The sequence below is a fragment of the Rattus norvegicus genome, chromosome 7 (genome assembly GCF_036323735.1).
Source record: "Rattus norvegicus strain BN/NHsdMcwi chromosome 7, GRCr8, whole genome shotgun sequence".
Taxonomy (NCBI): domain Eukaryota; kingdom Metazoa; phylum Chordata; class Mammalia; order Rodentia; family Muridae; genus Rattus; species Rattus norvegicus.
The window spans coordinates 37,306,484-37,321,317 of record NC_086025.1 but is presented as its reverse complement, the minus strand read 5'-3'; the positions used below and the strand labels follow the sequence as shown (position 1 = coordinate 37,321,317).

The window sequence follows — 14,834 nt, the reverse complement described above, 5'->3', positions numbered from 1 at the left end:
GGACTTCTCCAACAGACAGACTTTTCAGACTAGAAAGCAGGCTGTAATACATAAAACAATTAAGTACACAGCCAGTCTAGAGCCCTGGGGCTCTGGTGTCCTGTTTAGTACTTTTTGATGTATTAGCTTTTGATTACATTTGGTTTTCATAACAGCTAAGGTATATGGTTAATTTCTCTACCCAAAGTACAGATGGGTCAGCATTATAAGGCAGTTCAATCACCTTTGGCATTTGAGCCTTTTGAGGTGGTTTCTTTGTCTTCAGCTAATGCTTCACTTTCATCCACTCCAAGAAAGATGATCCTCTGTGGAGCATAGCAGTCACCTCCTGGAATAAAATTGTACAGTCAGGGGCGGCAAGAGTGAAAAGAGTCACATGGCTACCTTTCAAGATAGGAATGATCTTCACAATATCCCGGTTTTCTCTAACAATGAACTTTAGATATATTCACAGCACCTCTAACTTATCTTTCATATAAAATCTCCAGATAGTAGGAAGGCAGTTTTCCTTTCCCCAGGGCTTCTATTTATTTTTCAAGACAAACATGCAGAGTGGATTTAAAGACCACATATATAATTTATGGTCCATTCGCCGTGCCATTTATTCTATTAAGCAAATAAACTATTTTAAATAAATAGTTGGTATTCGAGAGATGGCATATTTATGTATACAAGTACACCTGTGTGCTTACGTGTGTGTGTGTGTGTGTGTGTGTGTGTGTATCCATGCAGCATATGTAAAGATCTTAGGACACTTTAATTTCAGGTGTTGGCCTTCACCTTCCACCATGACTGAGAAAGTGATTCTTACTTGCTGCTACATTTCTCAGGCAAGCTCTCCCACCACTTTCCAAGGATCCTCCTATCTCCGGCTCCCACCTTGATATAGAATCATTGAGCTGACAGACATGTAAAATACATGTATGGCCTTATGTAGGTCTTGCAGATCCCCATTCTTACTGCCAAACAGGTTTCCTACTGAGCCGTTTCTTGATCGCCTAAGTAACCTTCTTTGAAAATAATATTCAGATGAGGATGTAGCTCAGGGGAGGATCATGCCCAAGGCTCTAGGTCAATCTCAGTCCCCACCCTGACAAAAGTTGAAGTTAAAAACATGATTAAGGAATAACCTGTGAACAAAATCGAGATGTCTGTAGGGGTGCGACAGTGGCTCTTATAGATTAAGGAGATGATCTATTTGGACTTTAAGGCCTGCTCCTAGTAGGTAATTCGTGGATGGTAATGAAAACTTCGTCAACCCCCTGTGATTGGTAAAGTCATGGAACCAACTTATTCCAATTTCCTAAATGAGTATAGTTGGTAACTGCATTCCAAAGACATATCATTACACACAAATTACACAGCTCTCACCCCTCATCAAAGGAGCTTCTCTTTACAGAAAACAGTGGCCATTACAGAAAGCTACACTGGTCAAAACACAGAGAACCATGGATGAGACATAAGCCAGCCCCAGACACACTCCCTACACCTAATGCTCCAGAGGCATTACGGAAGGAGGGATGTAAAGAGTCAGAGGACTAGCACATTTGCTGGCAGTATTTTCTGTATGTGACAGTGAAACTGCACTCCGGAAATAACAACATGGTCACGCAAACAAGACCTGCATGGCGACAATACCAACTGGCATATCAACACACATGGGGGAAGTCTCACAAGGTTCCACCTGTCGAAGAGTTATAAATAATTAAATGGCTGCCTGAAAGGAGCTGCCTGAAAGTTTACTGTTTACTAAAGTTTGGCGGTAAAAACATATTAGTGAATAATTTCAAAATATGAGTTAAAAAATTCTTTCACAAATTATATGAAGATTTTCGCCACTTAAAAAAATTACATATAATTTATGTTTTGACTCTACATGTAAAACTATATTTGTCCCTATTTCCTGTCTTGTTAGAGTTGGCTCCCTCTTCTAGCCTCTTAAGTTCATGTAAAACAAACAATAAAAGTTGCAGAAGGAATTCTAATTTCTGCTTCATGAGGTCCTAATCCATCTGTGCTGAGATTTTGGCTGTCCTGATGCTGGGAAAGTCTTGGGAATGCAGTCACAGCTTCTCTGTGTGCGTGTGTGTGCATTTACATGTGAGTGTGTATTTGTGTGTGTGTGTGTGTGTATGTGCACGCTATTGTGTCAGGTAAATAGTGTTTTTTCCACAGACATCCACTACCTCTGCCTTTCTCAATCTTTTTACCTGATATTACATGTTCATCACTGAATCTTGGGTTGAAGGCATGTGATACTAATGACGTATTGAGAGCTGAGCACTCTACCACTTCTTTTTTCTTCTAGGTCAATGATTTGTGAGTCTCTGTATTAATCTCCATGAGCCTAAACACACACACACACACACACACACACACACACACACACACTTGATCAAAACACATTATTTGTATGCATGGAACCCTCAAACAATAAAAAAATATCATTGAGAAAATGGCCTCAAGGGTCTCGAGCACTAGTCAGAGAGCTCAGCAGCTGTGCGCTGTTTGGGAGGCAAATCTTGAGTGTAAGCTTCCCCAGGGGAGAGAGATCTTAAGGACCAGTCCAAGGAAGCTCTCGGTTAAAGCCAGAAAGATTAGGCTTTAGGAGCAACCACCTTGCCTCTGGAATGGCCATTGTAACATGGCAGACAATATATCACCTATCATGACCCTCTTCATAAGACCTCGGAAACACACCAACAGGTCGAAGTGTCCTACTGCTGATCCACTTGTGCAGAGAAGCTTCTCTATGGGTAAACAACCTCAGCCACACATTAGGTAGTATTTTACTTGCAAGGTCCAGCACCTAATTAAAACTGAGAAGCTATACTAAGAAACACAAAAGTTCATCCAAACCACGGGAAAGTGGAAAAGAACTAAGTATTCTGAAATTGCCAAAATAGAGGAAAATAACATAACAATTTAAAAAAAGAGAGAAAGGAAAAGAAAGAAATGACCAAGAATTTAGGTAGAAAATTCTGTAAAAGCTCAAAGAGGAGGTAGACTTTTATACAAACAGGACAAAATAATAAGACATTAGAACAACAGCAAGGATCCAGTTGTATCTAGAGTAACCAATAATAAAAACACTAAATTTAAGAGCTGTTGAGATAAAACTGAACAACTTGACAAAAGAGAAGTTAAGGTAGCCTGTTAAGTTCATTGAAATGTGTTCAATGCCATCAAAAATCAGGAAATAACAAGGGATAGGATAATCAGGTACCAGGAGCTATCCAGCAGCTCAGCGTGGTGGCATGTGGGCAGGAAAGTGAGTCAGGACTGGGTGAGCACAGGAGAGCTGGTCCTCACTGTAGGAAGGAGCACTGAGCCTGCCCCTTACCTGAGTGAAGTAGGAACACTTTTAAGTACAGGAGAGCTGGTGGGCTGAGCAACTCAGCTACCTCCCAGGCCCAGACACAGGGCTGTGAGCTGGTCTGCCTCATCATCTATCCCATCTACAAACTACTGGAGCACATTAAAGGGACCAGTCCTACAGAACCAAAGCTATGTATTTTCATGACACAGGCCAACAACAGGATATCCAAGAGAATCCCGATGAGGATCCAGTGTAGCAGAAGACAGAGGCCTGGAACCAACCAGTGACTGACTCACTGCAATGAATGATTGCAAGTAAAGTTGTTTGGGCAAAAGACCATACTGTATGACACACCGTGATAGCTTCCATAGCAAGAATAAATAAATATATATATATATATATATATATATATATATATATATATATATTTGCAGTGGGTAGATATGGAGGGATGAGATGAATAGGATTGGGGTATAAGATGTGAAATTCACAAAAAAAATCAATAAAAAGTTAAAAAAAGAAAAAGAAAATAAATAAATCACCCCGGGTGTATTCCAGATAGCCGCAAGCTGGAAATGATGTCTATACTGTCTGGTACTTTTCACAAACACCACGCAGAGTGGTAAGAAATTTGAATTCTCAGCTGCACATGTTCCTCGCTGGGATCCAGCAAGGTGATGATAGGCTCAGCATTCTCGTTTTCTGTGTTTTCATGAGGAGATGACCATAGGATGGGACTTTCTGGAGGACAACACAGCACTGTGCTGCCACTGCAACGCAAGGGAAGCTACAAGGGATCTGAATCCTAACGCTTGTGCCTGACTAGTGGCACAGCCTCAGCAGAGCCACTTAATACTGTAAACTCCGCTTCCGCTCTAAAAATTAAACAGTTTAGTATTTGCTCATGGAAATCCTTTCCCCTCTCTCCCTCCCTCCCTCCCTCTCTCCCTCTCTCCCTCCCTCCCTCCCTCTCTCCCTCTCTTCCTCCCTCCTTTCCTGTCCTCCCTCTTCCCTCTTTTTATGTGTTCAGAAAGAAAGGAGTACATATATAGACTATGTTTTAAATAGGCACAGGTTAAATATATATATACATATATATATATATATATGTTCTACCTTCTTATACATATATCAATGTGTGTATGAAATATATACAGCAATGTCAAAGGACTACTACAGCAACCAACAATGTGACTATGTCTCAAACAGCTCAAATACTGAACGAAAATGCTCAAACTATAGGAGTCCAAACTCTACATTTCCACTGAAATAACAATTACAAATGCAATACTGGCAGCAGTTTCCAATGAGTGGGGACCACTGCTTTAACTAGAGTGAACTCTCTCAGTGACTGAGGACTAAAAGCTAATTTTAAGTAGTCTTGAGATATAACAGAACAACTTAACTTGGCATCAGAGTAACCAAAACGTCCATGAAAATACGGAAACACAGATGAGTATGCATGTGGAATTCTTCCAAGCTATCTATCTCAGAGCGGCATGCCTCATTAAGTTCCCAGTTCGAGAATGCATTAAAAGTAGTAAAACTAAAAACAATGCTTCACAGGGTAAAATTGAATCTGGACTCGCTGGCTATCATGATAAAATTTACCATCTTCCTCTCAAGATGTTCTATCAACTGTTAAAAGAATATAATTATCAATTTAAAGTGTGTTACTCTCCTATGCAAAGACACAGGGGATGTTTCCGATTGAACATCCTATGGTGTCTGGAGAATTAGCAAGGCTCACTCTGTCAGGAACCCCGACTCCCAGATGAATGCGAGACTTAGCCTCCTTCGGCACTGCAGCTAAGTCTTTGTATTATGATGAAAGCGTGGAGCCATTCTCACATTTCCTAACTCCCCACAAAGCAAGAAATACATAAGGAAGTCAATGATTTACAGGAAAGGGTTAGCTTATCAGTGACTGAAAATAATCTGTTTGCCCCCGCCTCCCCCCAAAGGGATATGGTTTAGTAATATTTTGCCAAAGTGTAAAATTAGGGCTGGTCAAGGAAGTGGACTGCCAGCTTTGCACCCTGGGTCTCATTAGGTCTTCAGCATCTAAGTGAAACACAACAAGGAAATGTAGACAGAAGAAAATGGCTGAACATCGGACCTATGGAGCACATACATGCTCCAGCCTCGGTGACATGTAGTTTCCTCTTCCAAGCCTCCTTCCTTTTTTTCACACACACTTTCCCTGTGTGTCTTGTTTTTTATGTTGTTGTTTTTTCCACATCAGGAAAAGATGTCCACATCCCAAGAGCTTAACATTTCTATCAGAGGATGGATTTTCCCATAAGCTAATGGGCAAGAGTCTTAAAATCCTTAAGCTATGATGAAACGGTGAGGATGTGTGAATTGGTGTACATGACGCATATATTCAGATATCACTACCTCAGCTCTCCCCAAGTATTTGTTAGCTGCCTCCCCTGCACTTGACTCTGAGTTAGTATATCATTGCATATGCTTAATATCTGAGTTAGTTGTAGTCTGGAGTTGAGCGTGCACACATTCGTGACAGAAGTCTCGTAACAGTAGAGAAGTTGGAATGTCCTGCACATTGAGTGTACATTTTCCCAAGGTATTTGGTAGGCATACCAGCCTTTCAGGGCATCTTACTTTATGATGTGTCTCCAAACCTTGCATCAAACAGCAAACAGAAAAAATTAAGGACCAACCAATCGTTCTGGAAATAATATATTTGGAACCATCCATCTCACCTCCATTTTCAAAAGCAGCAATGTCAGTCCTTGGTTTCCTATCCAATGATGTTTTTGCCTCTCCTGCCCTTTCAAATAGGCTAAACTTTGTTGGAACTGTAAGACCATCTCCTAGGAGTAGAAATAAATTTTAAAAAAAAGTCAATCGAGCAACCAGTACACTCTAAATATTGTGATAGGATTCATAATGACAGTTAGGAAACTTAAACATTAATATAAACACTGTGATCTGCTGAGTAGTACATAAACACATTGATTTCAAGCTAATTTTGTGAATGACAAGAAGTAGAGGTTTATTCTTCTAGTTGGATTGGCAAGTAAATGACAATTTGGGTTTTAGCAATCTTACACTATTGTATGTGCATAATATGTTTAGTGTACTTGGTGTTTTACTGTAACAAATTTGCAATATTTAGTGTCTATCTCTTCGTGATTGATTTAGCAAGCAGTATTACTGCCTAAAAATTCTAATGGGGGGAATTCTAATGATGCTTGATAATTAAATTATTCTCATGGTTTTCATTGTATATATCAAGATATTCTACTTTGAAAATAAACTGTTGACTTAAAAAATACAAAACAAATGAAAAACAAAATAAGAAAACAACAAAAAAAAAATCCAGGGTTTTTTTTTTCTTTTTTGCCTAAAGTAGCAGTGTGAGCTTCTGAATAGGATAATTTACCAAGAAAGAATACTTTGTAGCTACCAACAGCATTGCTGGGGACATTTGTGAAGGGAACCCAGAAACAATAACAGTGTATCAAAGGCAATTTCCTGCCTTTGATACTTTTTGCTATAGTTTTGTAAAAATGAAGAAAGCCATATCTGTAACTTACTTTCAGTACTTCAGAAAATCATAGTGGAAGTGTTCATAATTATTCTAACGGTCATTAAAAGCCTAGATGTAGTAAAATAGTAGCATTCCCTGTCAGTTTAAGTCAGGGACTTTCAACCTACATGTTGAGATCTCTTTGGCATTGAATGACCCTTTCACAGGGCTTGTCTAAGACTATCAGAAAACAGGTATTTACATTAAAATTACCAGCAAAGGCAAGATTAGTAATGAAGTAGCCGCAGAATAACTTTATGGTTACCACAATGTGAGAAGCTGTATTAAAGGGTCGCAGCATTAGAAAGGTCGAGAACCACTGCTCTAAGTGAACTGGATATACAAGAGTTAACTTTTGAAAGCAATTGAAGGCAATATTTATATGTATACAAACCTATATGTTATCTATCTTATAACCTTACATTTTTAATTTTGAGCGGTAGGTTTGTCTTTTGTTTTTGTTTGCTTGTTTTAAGGTTTCTCAAGTCTGGTTAGTACAAGCCACAGCAGGCTCCATCTTCTGATAGTCTATTACTGCCACCTTCTGCCAGGCACTTAAACAGCTTGCTACACAGGGAGGGAGGGAGGGAGGGAGGGAGGGAGGGAGGGAGGGAGGGAGGGAGGGAGGGAGGGAGGGAGGGAGGGAGGTACAGACGCTCTGTTCTGCATCCAACTGACCAACCTCAGCTCTCTCATCTCTTTTCTCTGTTCTCCCTTCTCTCTGACAGCTTCTGTCTCTGTGCACCCTCCCTCCTTCCTGTCCTCCAGAGAAACAGGGAACAGTCTTCTACCGCTATGCTGTGTACACTTAAGCTCACACTAAGGACAGAAAAACCTACATAAACTTATAGCACCTGTGTACTCTTCTGTGAAAAGCCCCTGCTTCTGTACATAATACAAATGCTCTTTGTCTTGCTTTTAAGGACAAGATGCTGACCAGAAGCACTCAGACCTGTTTAAAGGGGATGCATCATCAAAGAAAGAGTCTGGTACTTACACATCAAAACAGCCTTAACACTGCCTGATACACAAAAGATGTTCATTCAACGGACAGACTGGTATTCTGCCTTTAACATCATTTTGTCACTTCCCTTTTGTCCATCCTGATCTGGGTTCCCCTTTCCATTCAAAATAAAACATCGAGTTCTCTTTCCCTGAAAGATTTACCGGTGAGACAGAAAGGCAGATTGTTTACAGAGTTCCTGTGTGGAGTGTGAGAGTTGCCTGCGTCTGTGAAGTCTGTTCATGTGGCGGGGTTCCTCTGGGGAAATATCATCACATTAATAGCATCCTTTAGTAGGAAATTTGGGTCATCCCGTGGAAAGCATCTTTCTCACTCACAGACTGGATGTATTATTTATCATTTTATCCTGCTCTAGTGTACAGTGCACTGAATAATTCAGGACCTATTCATTAAGTATCTCTTGCATGTCACTTTGAATATTGCCAGCTCGTTTCTTACCTTCTTGTAATTCACTGCCATTTTCCAAAGGCTTTTCTAACTCTTTCTCCACTGTAGGAGCTATGCTTTTTGATGATGGAATGTCTGGAGGAGCATGGAATCTATAGTATTCACCTAAACTCCCATGAGAAGAGAATGGTTAGCACGTGGATCATATCAATCAGCGGGAATTCCACAAAAGTATGATTTCTTACCAGATTTATAACACATCTCCTTTATTGCTCTTTTCTCTTCAATTTCTTCAGGGGTCTTTGTCCATAAGCTAGAAGCATCTATAGGATATATATTTTTTAAAAATTAAATTGCCCCAATTTCAAATGATCTGAAAATTTATAAACCAGAAAGAAAAATCCCCAATATCGTTTTCATTGGTGGATTGTTCTTTAGTGTTTGAAATTAAAAAAAAAAAAAGTAGAGACTCTTATTTCAAAATGCCTCTATGTTTAGTATTTGAAAGAATCACTGAAGAGAAATGATGTATTTTATGTTCTGTGTCCAGAATTGAGAAGCTGAAAGAACAGATGCACTGAGATGCTGTGTGGGCAGGAGAGGGTAGATATGCGCCTGGCAAAAAGAGCAGTGAAGATGTCTGTGCATTCCTAAGCGCAGACGTTGTGGCAGTTGGTACCCACAGAAAGATGCATTTCAGGGCAGAGACAAAGTAAATTTGTTTTGCGGGTGTTTGTCTGAAGTTTATCTGTGCTGTGATGATATGGGAAGAAAAGAAAGGACCACGGCGAAGCACACATGGGTCCTGATCTTGTCCATACTTCTCTAAGGAATATCAGGGAGGAAGTAGATGGCAGGGCTTTATAAATTCCAAGCTACTCTCCGGATCATTAAAACTCTGCGAGAGCCTGATCAATACTGATGCGGATGCTAACAGCCAACCATCGGACTGATCACAGGTACCCCAATGGAGGAGTTAGTGAAAGGACTGAAGGAGCTAAAGGGGATTGCAACACCGTAAGGAAGAACAACAATATCAACCAACCAGACGCCCCAGAGCTCCCAGGAACTAAACCACCAAGCAAGGAGTACATGTGGAGGGACCCATGGCTCCAGCTGCATATGTAGCAGAGGATGGCCTTCTCTAGCATCACCCCTGATCCTGTGAAGGCTGGATGCCACCAGCATAGGGGGAAGTTAGGGCCGTGAAGTGGGAGTGAGTGGGTGGGTGGGGAGCACCCTCATAGAAGCAGGGGAGGGGTGGAATAGGGGGGTTTGCAGAGGGGAAATCAGGAAGGGGAACCACACTTGAAATGTAAGTAAATAAAATAACCAATAAATAAAAGGGAAAAAACTCGGAAGAGTGAATGTTAGGAGAGCCAGTTCAGAACAGTTACCTCTTCTGAGGCCGTTTGTACCTCTGTAAGGACAGGCACAAATGTAAATGTGGGATATGTCTCCCCGATCACCATACCACTGAACCTCTCAGGCCAATATACAGATCTCTCAATATGGTCTGTATATTGCATGTGAAACCTCTCATAGTTGAGGAGCATGTAGAAAAGACTGTGGGTTTTTGACATGTGTACTGCAAGCCCAGAAAGGGAGTACTAACCATTTGGTTTCTCTTCCTCCTCCTCCTCCTCTTCAAAGTTAGTTTTTAAAACTAATGGATGATGAATGGGTCTTGATACGTTCTCCATGGGTTTCAGAGGTTCCTGACTCTGGGTTGGGGGTGGGCTTCCTTCCTGACTTTCTTTCTGTAAGGTGGTATCTAGAGAGAAAACCCAACACTTTAGTCTGTTCAACAATTATTACTAATCCGTCCTTTGTTATTTTTTCATTGTTTGTTAAATAGAAATGGCCCCATGTCTTCTGGATTTGATAGAACTGGTATAAACTCACAGTGTCTGTGTTGCCTGAATAAGACCTGTTCAAAACCAAGTCAGTCAAGTTTCTAGCATGGAGGTCCCAAAGACCCTTCCCTAACTGAGGAACTATTGACAGTTAATGATTTCTAGAAGAAAGGATGGTTGTTCTTTATGAGTGTGAGCCTTGGTAGGTTGACCACATTCCAGTGGATGGCCACACACACACATGAGTACATGGACAGTAGAAACTGGCCTTGATAAGTTATTTAAAAAATGAGTAGAAATGTGGGAGACAGGGAGTGGACCTGAGAGGAGCTCTCAGGGGTGGGTGGTGAATACGATCAAAGTACATTTTATGAGTTCTTAAAGCATTAACAAAACTTTATTATACTTAAATGAAAACAAAATCCCTAAAATAACAAAAAGAAAAAATAAAAAGAAGGGGCTAGAGAGATGGCTCAGTAGTTAAGAGAACCGATTGTTCTTGCAAAAGGCCTGGGTTCAGTTCCCAGCAGCCACATGACAGTTACTGTCTGGATCTTCAGTCCTAAGGGATTCAACAGCCACTTCTGGCTTCTAAAGGCACCAGGCAAAAACATTCAGACAAAACCTCATACCCATAAAATAAATAAATACAGTAAAAATACCATTATTTTATTTCAAACTCACAGGCTGGTCTGTTGTCCAGCTTGTAGTTCCCTGTAAGCCAGGGTGACAATTGGAATTGGGTACCACTACACAAGGTTTATGTGGGGCTGGGGTCTAAACCCCAGTCTTTGTGTATAATAGGCGAGCCCTCTATCAACTATTTCCCTATCCCTTAAATCATTATGCTTTTAATTAATTGTATATTAAAATGTTTCCCTTATTTTTGAAAGTGTTATACAAATTTAATAAATACCAACATTTTGTCCATGACTCAGAGAAAATATTTCATTTGTTATACTTCGACACTGTGATGACCTGGATGACTTCACACATTCTGTGTGTGTACATCACCATGCAGTTGGTCACTGGCTTAAGATAGGTCAGATTTACAATGCTGTAAAGTGACAAGCACTGAGAGGGAACTGCCTGTACTTCGAGCTCTAGAATTCAATGTTTCCTCAAGATGACAATACTCTCTAGTAAGTCCCTTTATACTGGGCAGCTGGCAGCTATGAGCACACAGATGGCAGTAATGAAGAAGAAAAGAATTCTGCCTGCTGTCTTATTAAATTAAGGTACTCTGGTAGGTAGAGAGTATCAAATGCGTTTTCAGCTTGTGGTGAGTTGGTAGGGATGGCACCCTCGTGGATGTCAAGAAGTTGTGAGTGCAAATTGATCACAGGTGTTGCTTTTTGTTATACAGTGAGATGAAAGTGAGTTTAATAATAACGCATAACTGTTTGGTTTGGAGACATATATATACCTTCCAGTGGGCCTCAAGTCCACTCTAGGGCTGAGAATGACCTTGAACTTCTCATCTTTCTTCAATCTCCTCCCAAGTGCTAGTATTGTAAGGTAGGAGGAGGAGCTGGGGTAGTAAGCCCTCTACCAAGTGAGCTATGTCCTCAGTCTGATACATTTTAACAATTACAAAGAAAGATACAACAAGGTAACAAGGCAGTGCTGGCAACGGTACAGTAAAAGGAACAACCGCTTCAAGGTTAGAGGCTAGAGATGACATTAAGTTTGCTAATCAGCTAACTTTAAAATCATCAGCGTCTGTGCCAGAATGAACTGAATTTTATTTATTGATCTTTTAGGTTCATCACTTTTTTATTGGACTTTTTTTTATTTATTTACATTTCAAATGTTATCCTCTTTCCCGGTTTCAGTCCATAAACTCCCTATCCCATCCCCCTCTCCCTTCTTCTGTGAGGGTGTTCCCCCACCTATCCACCCCTCCTTCCTGCCTCCCCATCCTAACACTCCCCTAACACTGGGGGGGGGGGGTCGAGCCTTGGCAGGACCAAGGGCTTCTCGTGCTATTGGTGCCCAACAAGGCCATCCTCTGCTACATATGCAGCTGGAGCCATGGGTCAGTCCATGTGTACTCTTTGGGTGGTGGTTTAGTCCCTGGTAGCTCTGGTTGAGTGGTATTGTGTTCTTATGGGGTTGCAAACCTCTGCAGTCCTTTCTCTAACTCCTCCAATGGGGACCCATTCTCAGTTCAATGGTTGGCTGCCATGGACTGAATTTTAAATTTATGAGAGAGTGTGATGGAAATTAGTGAGTGTGAACATGTCCGCTTCTTCCACTTCTGAACTTCTACCAAATGATATATGACTTTTATTTTTGGTTGTGAGCCTAGCCTTTAACGACTGAGCCATCTCTACAGCCTGATACATGACTTTTTGATAAGCTCTGTAATTCTTCAAGTCTGAGAACTTTGCAAATATAAGCCTTCTGGTTTCCCTTTTAATTTTACATTCCGTTTTTACTTTGTTTCACATCTTACATTTTTACAATAAATAGTCAAAAGAAACTGTAAAGTAAGTTGAGCACTCTACTAAGTCGTTTCTTCTGCAAAAATATCCTAATTTACCCTCTGGAGTTCTGCCTTCCGCAGTCTTAATGAGGTCCCTTAAGAAGACATAAGACTGTCCTTAACCACACATGCCTCTTTCAGCACTGTGATCCTGGCCAGTTATGTGGTTTCTAAAACTGCTGTGTCCTATAGCTAGTCACTCCTTTTGAGTCATGTGTAGAATTGCCCTTAACACTGCATACACAGAAAGACAGGGTTTTTTATAGCATTTACTCCCAACAGTGCCTGTCCATTACACAGCTTATCTCAACCATCTCAGTTAATTTAAAATAATACAGATAACAGTGGTAATATTGAGTAACAGACATGAAGGTGATACATTTTGGAAAGAACCCCATGGAAGAGACACCACTGCTGTATCATACAGATGAAATAGCTGTGCCACAGAGGGCTGTCCAGTGTTATGTTGGCAAGTGTGTGTGGCAGGCTGAGATTTTAACCTACTCTAAGATGTAGCGCTGATCTTTACCTTTTGTTAATTTTACTTCCAACACATAAAGATGCCTCTTAGCCAAGAACAGGGAAAGGACAACCTGTGTCTGAGATCAGTCCTGTCCTTAATCTCTGCTGCTAAATAAGCCCTAAATTTCTAGTGTTCCCTTAAATTCAGTCAAATTGTATTTGTATAGTATTCTTTTCCTAAAGACAGTGGTGGGCTGCAGTTGAGTCAGCCTTTAAGGACTGAGTGTTAAATTTCATTGTCTATGTGTGTGTGCTATAAACCTCTCACCCACATGAAGAGAGGTGCAACTGACATAACTGATAAATTCACTTAGAGCATAGATATGATATGCAATGGCAAAACAGCCAATGGGAAATCACACCTCATCTTGAAAGAATATAGCTAGTAATGTAGATCGCATTCTATCTTATCTACTTTTTATGTGCTGTCTGGTAGGTCTCGGTTCAGCAAGTGAAACCTCAATTTTTATTGGATATTTTCTTTATTTACATTTCAAATGATATCCCCTTTCCTGGTTTGCCCTCCAGACACCCTCCATTCCATCCCCCCCAACCCCCTACCTCCTCCATGAGGGTGCTCTCCCACACACCCACCCACCCACTCCCTCCCACCTCCCGCCCTGGCATTCCCCTACACTGGAGCACCAAGCTTTCACAGGACCAAGGGCCTCTCCTGTCATTAATACCAGACAAGGCCCATCCTCTGCTACATAAGCTGCTGGAGCCATGGGTCCCTTCATGTGTAATCTTTGGCTGGTGGTTTAGTCCCTGGGAGCTTTGGGGTGTCTGGTTGGTTGATATTGTTGTTTTTCCTATGGGTTGCAGACCCCTTTGGCTACCTCAGTTCTTTCTCTAACTCTCCAATGGGGAGTTCTCAGTCCAATGGTTGGCTGTGAGTGTCCGCCTCTGTTATTTGTCAGGCTCTGGCAGAGCCTCTCAGGTTACAACCATATCAGGCTCCTGTCAGCAAGCCCTTCTTGGCATCTGCAATAGGGTCTGGGTTTGGTGACTGCATGTGGGATGGATCCCCAAGTGTGGCAGTCTGTGGAGGGCCTTTCCTTCAGTTTCTGCTCCACATTTTGTCTCCCTCTATATTTCTCCATATTTGTTCCCCCTTCTAAGTAGTACTGAAGCATCCACACTTTTGTCTGTCTTCTTTTTGAGCTCATGTAGTCTGTAAATTTTATCTTGGGTATCCTGAATTTTGGGGCTAATATCCACTTATCAGTGAGTACATATCATGTGTGTTCTTTTGTGATTGGGTTACCTCACTCAGGATGTTATTTTCTAGTTCCATCCATTTGCCTAAGAATTTCATGAAGTCAGGGTTGGGGATTTAGCTCAGTGGTAGAGCGCTTGCCTAGGAAGCACAAGGCCCTGGGTTCGGTCCCCAGCTCCGAAAAAAAGAACCAAAAAAAAAAAAAAGAATTTCATAAAGTCATTGTTTTTGATAGCTGAGTAATACTCCATTGTGTAGATGTACCACATTTTCTGTATCCATTCCTCTGTTGAAAGACAACTGGGTTCTTTCCAGCTTCTGGCTATTATAAATAAGGCTGCGATGAACATAGTGGAGCACATGTCTTTTTTATATGTTGGGGCACCTTGTGGGTATATGCCCAAGAGAGATATAGCTGGATCCTCAGGCAGTTCAATGTCCAATTTTCTGAGGAACCTCCAGA

The 14,834-nt window shown here is 41.0% G+C and overlaps 1 protein-coding gene across 7 annotated transcripts in view; it reads right to left on the bottom strand.

Annotated features, from left to right (window-relative positions):
* C7h12orf50 (similar to human chromosome 12 open reading frame 50) overlaps positions 1 to 14,834 on the bottom strand; it is a 33,652-nt gene that overhangs the window by 8,576 nt on the left and 10,242 nt on the right. For 4 of the 7 annotated variants that reach the window (XM_006241291.5, XM_006241290.5, NM_001024352.1 and 1 more), the window contains 5 exons: positions 9,902 to 10,060; positions 8,532 to 8,609; positions 8,338 to 8,451; positions 6,046 to 6,156; positions 224 to 328 (listed from right to left, as the gene is read on the bottom strand). In XM_006241291.5, coding sequence (XP_006241353.1) covers positions 224 to 328; positions 6,046 to 6,156; positions 8,338 to 8,451; positions 8,532 to 8,609; positions 9,902 to 10,060 — 567 coding nt within the window. The remainder of the gene's footprint in view (positions 1 to 223; positions 329 to 6,045; positions 6,157 to 8,337; positions 8,452 to 8,531; positions 8,610 to 9,901; positions 10,061 to 14,834) is intronic. The other 3 variants (XM_063264101.1, XM_063264100.1, XM_063264102.1) reach the window with 1 other exon arrangement.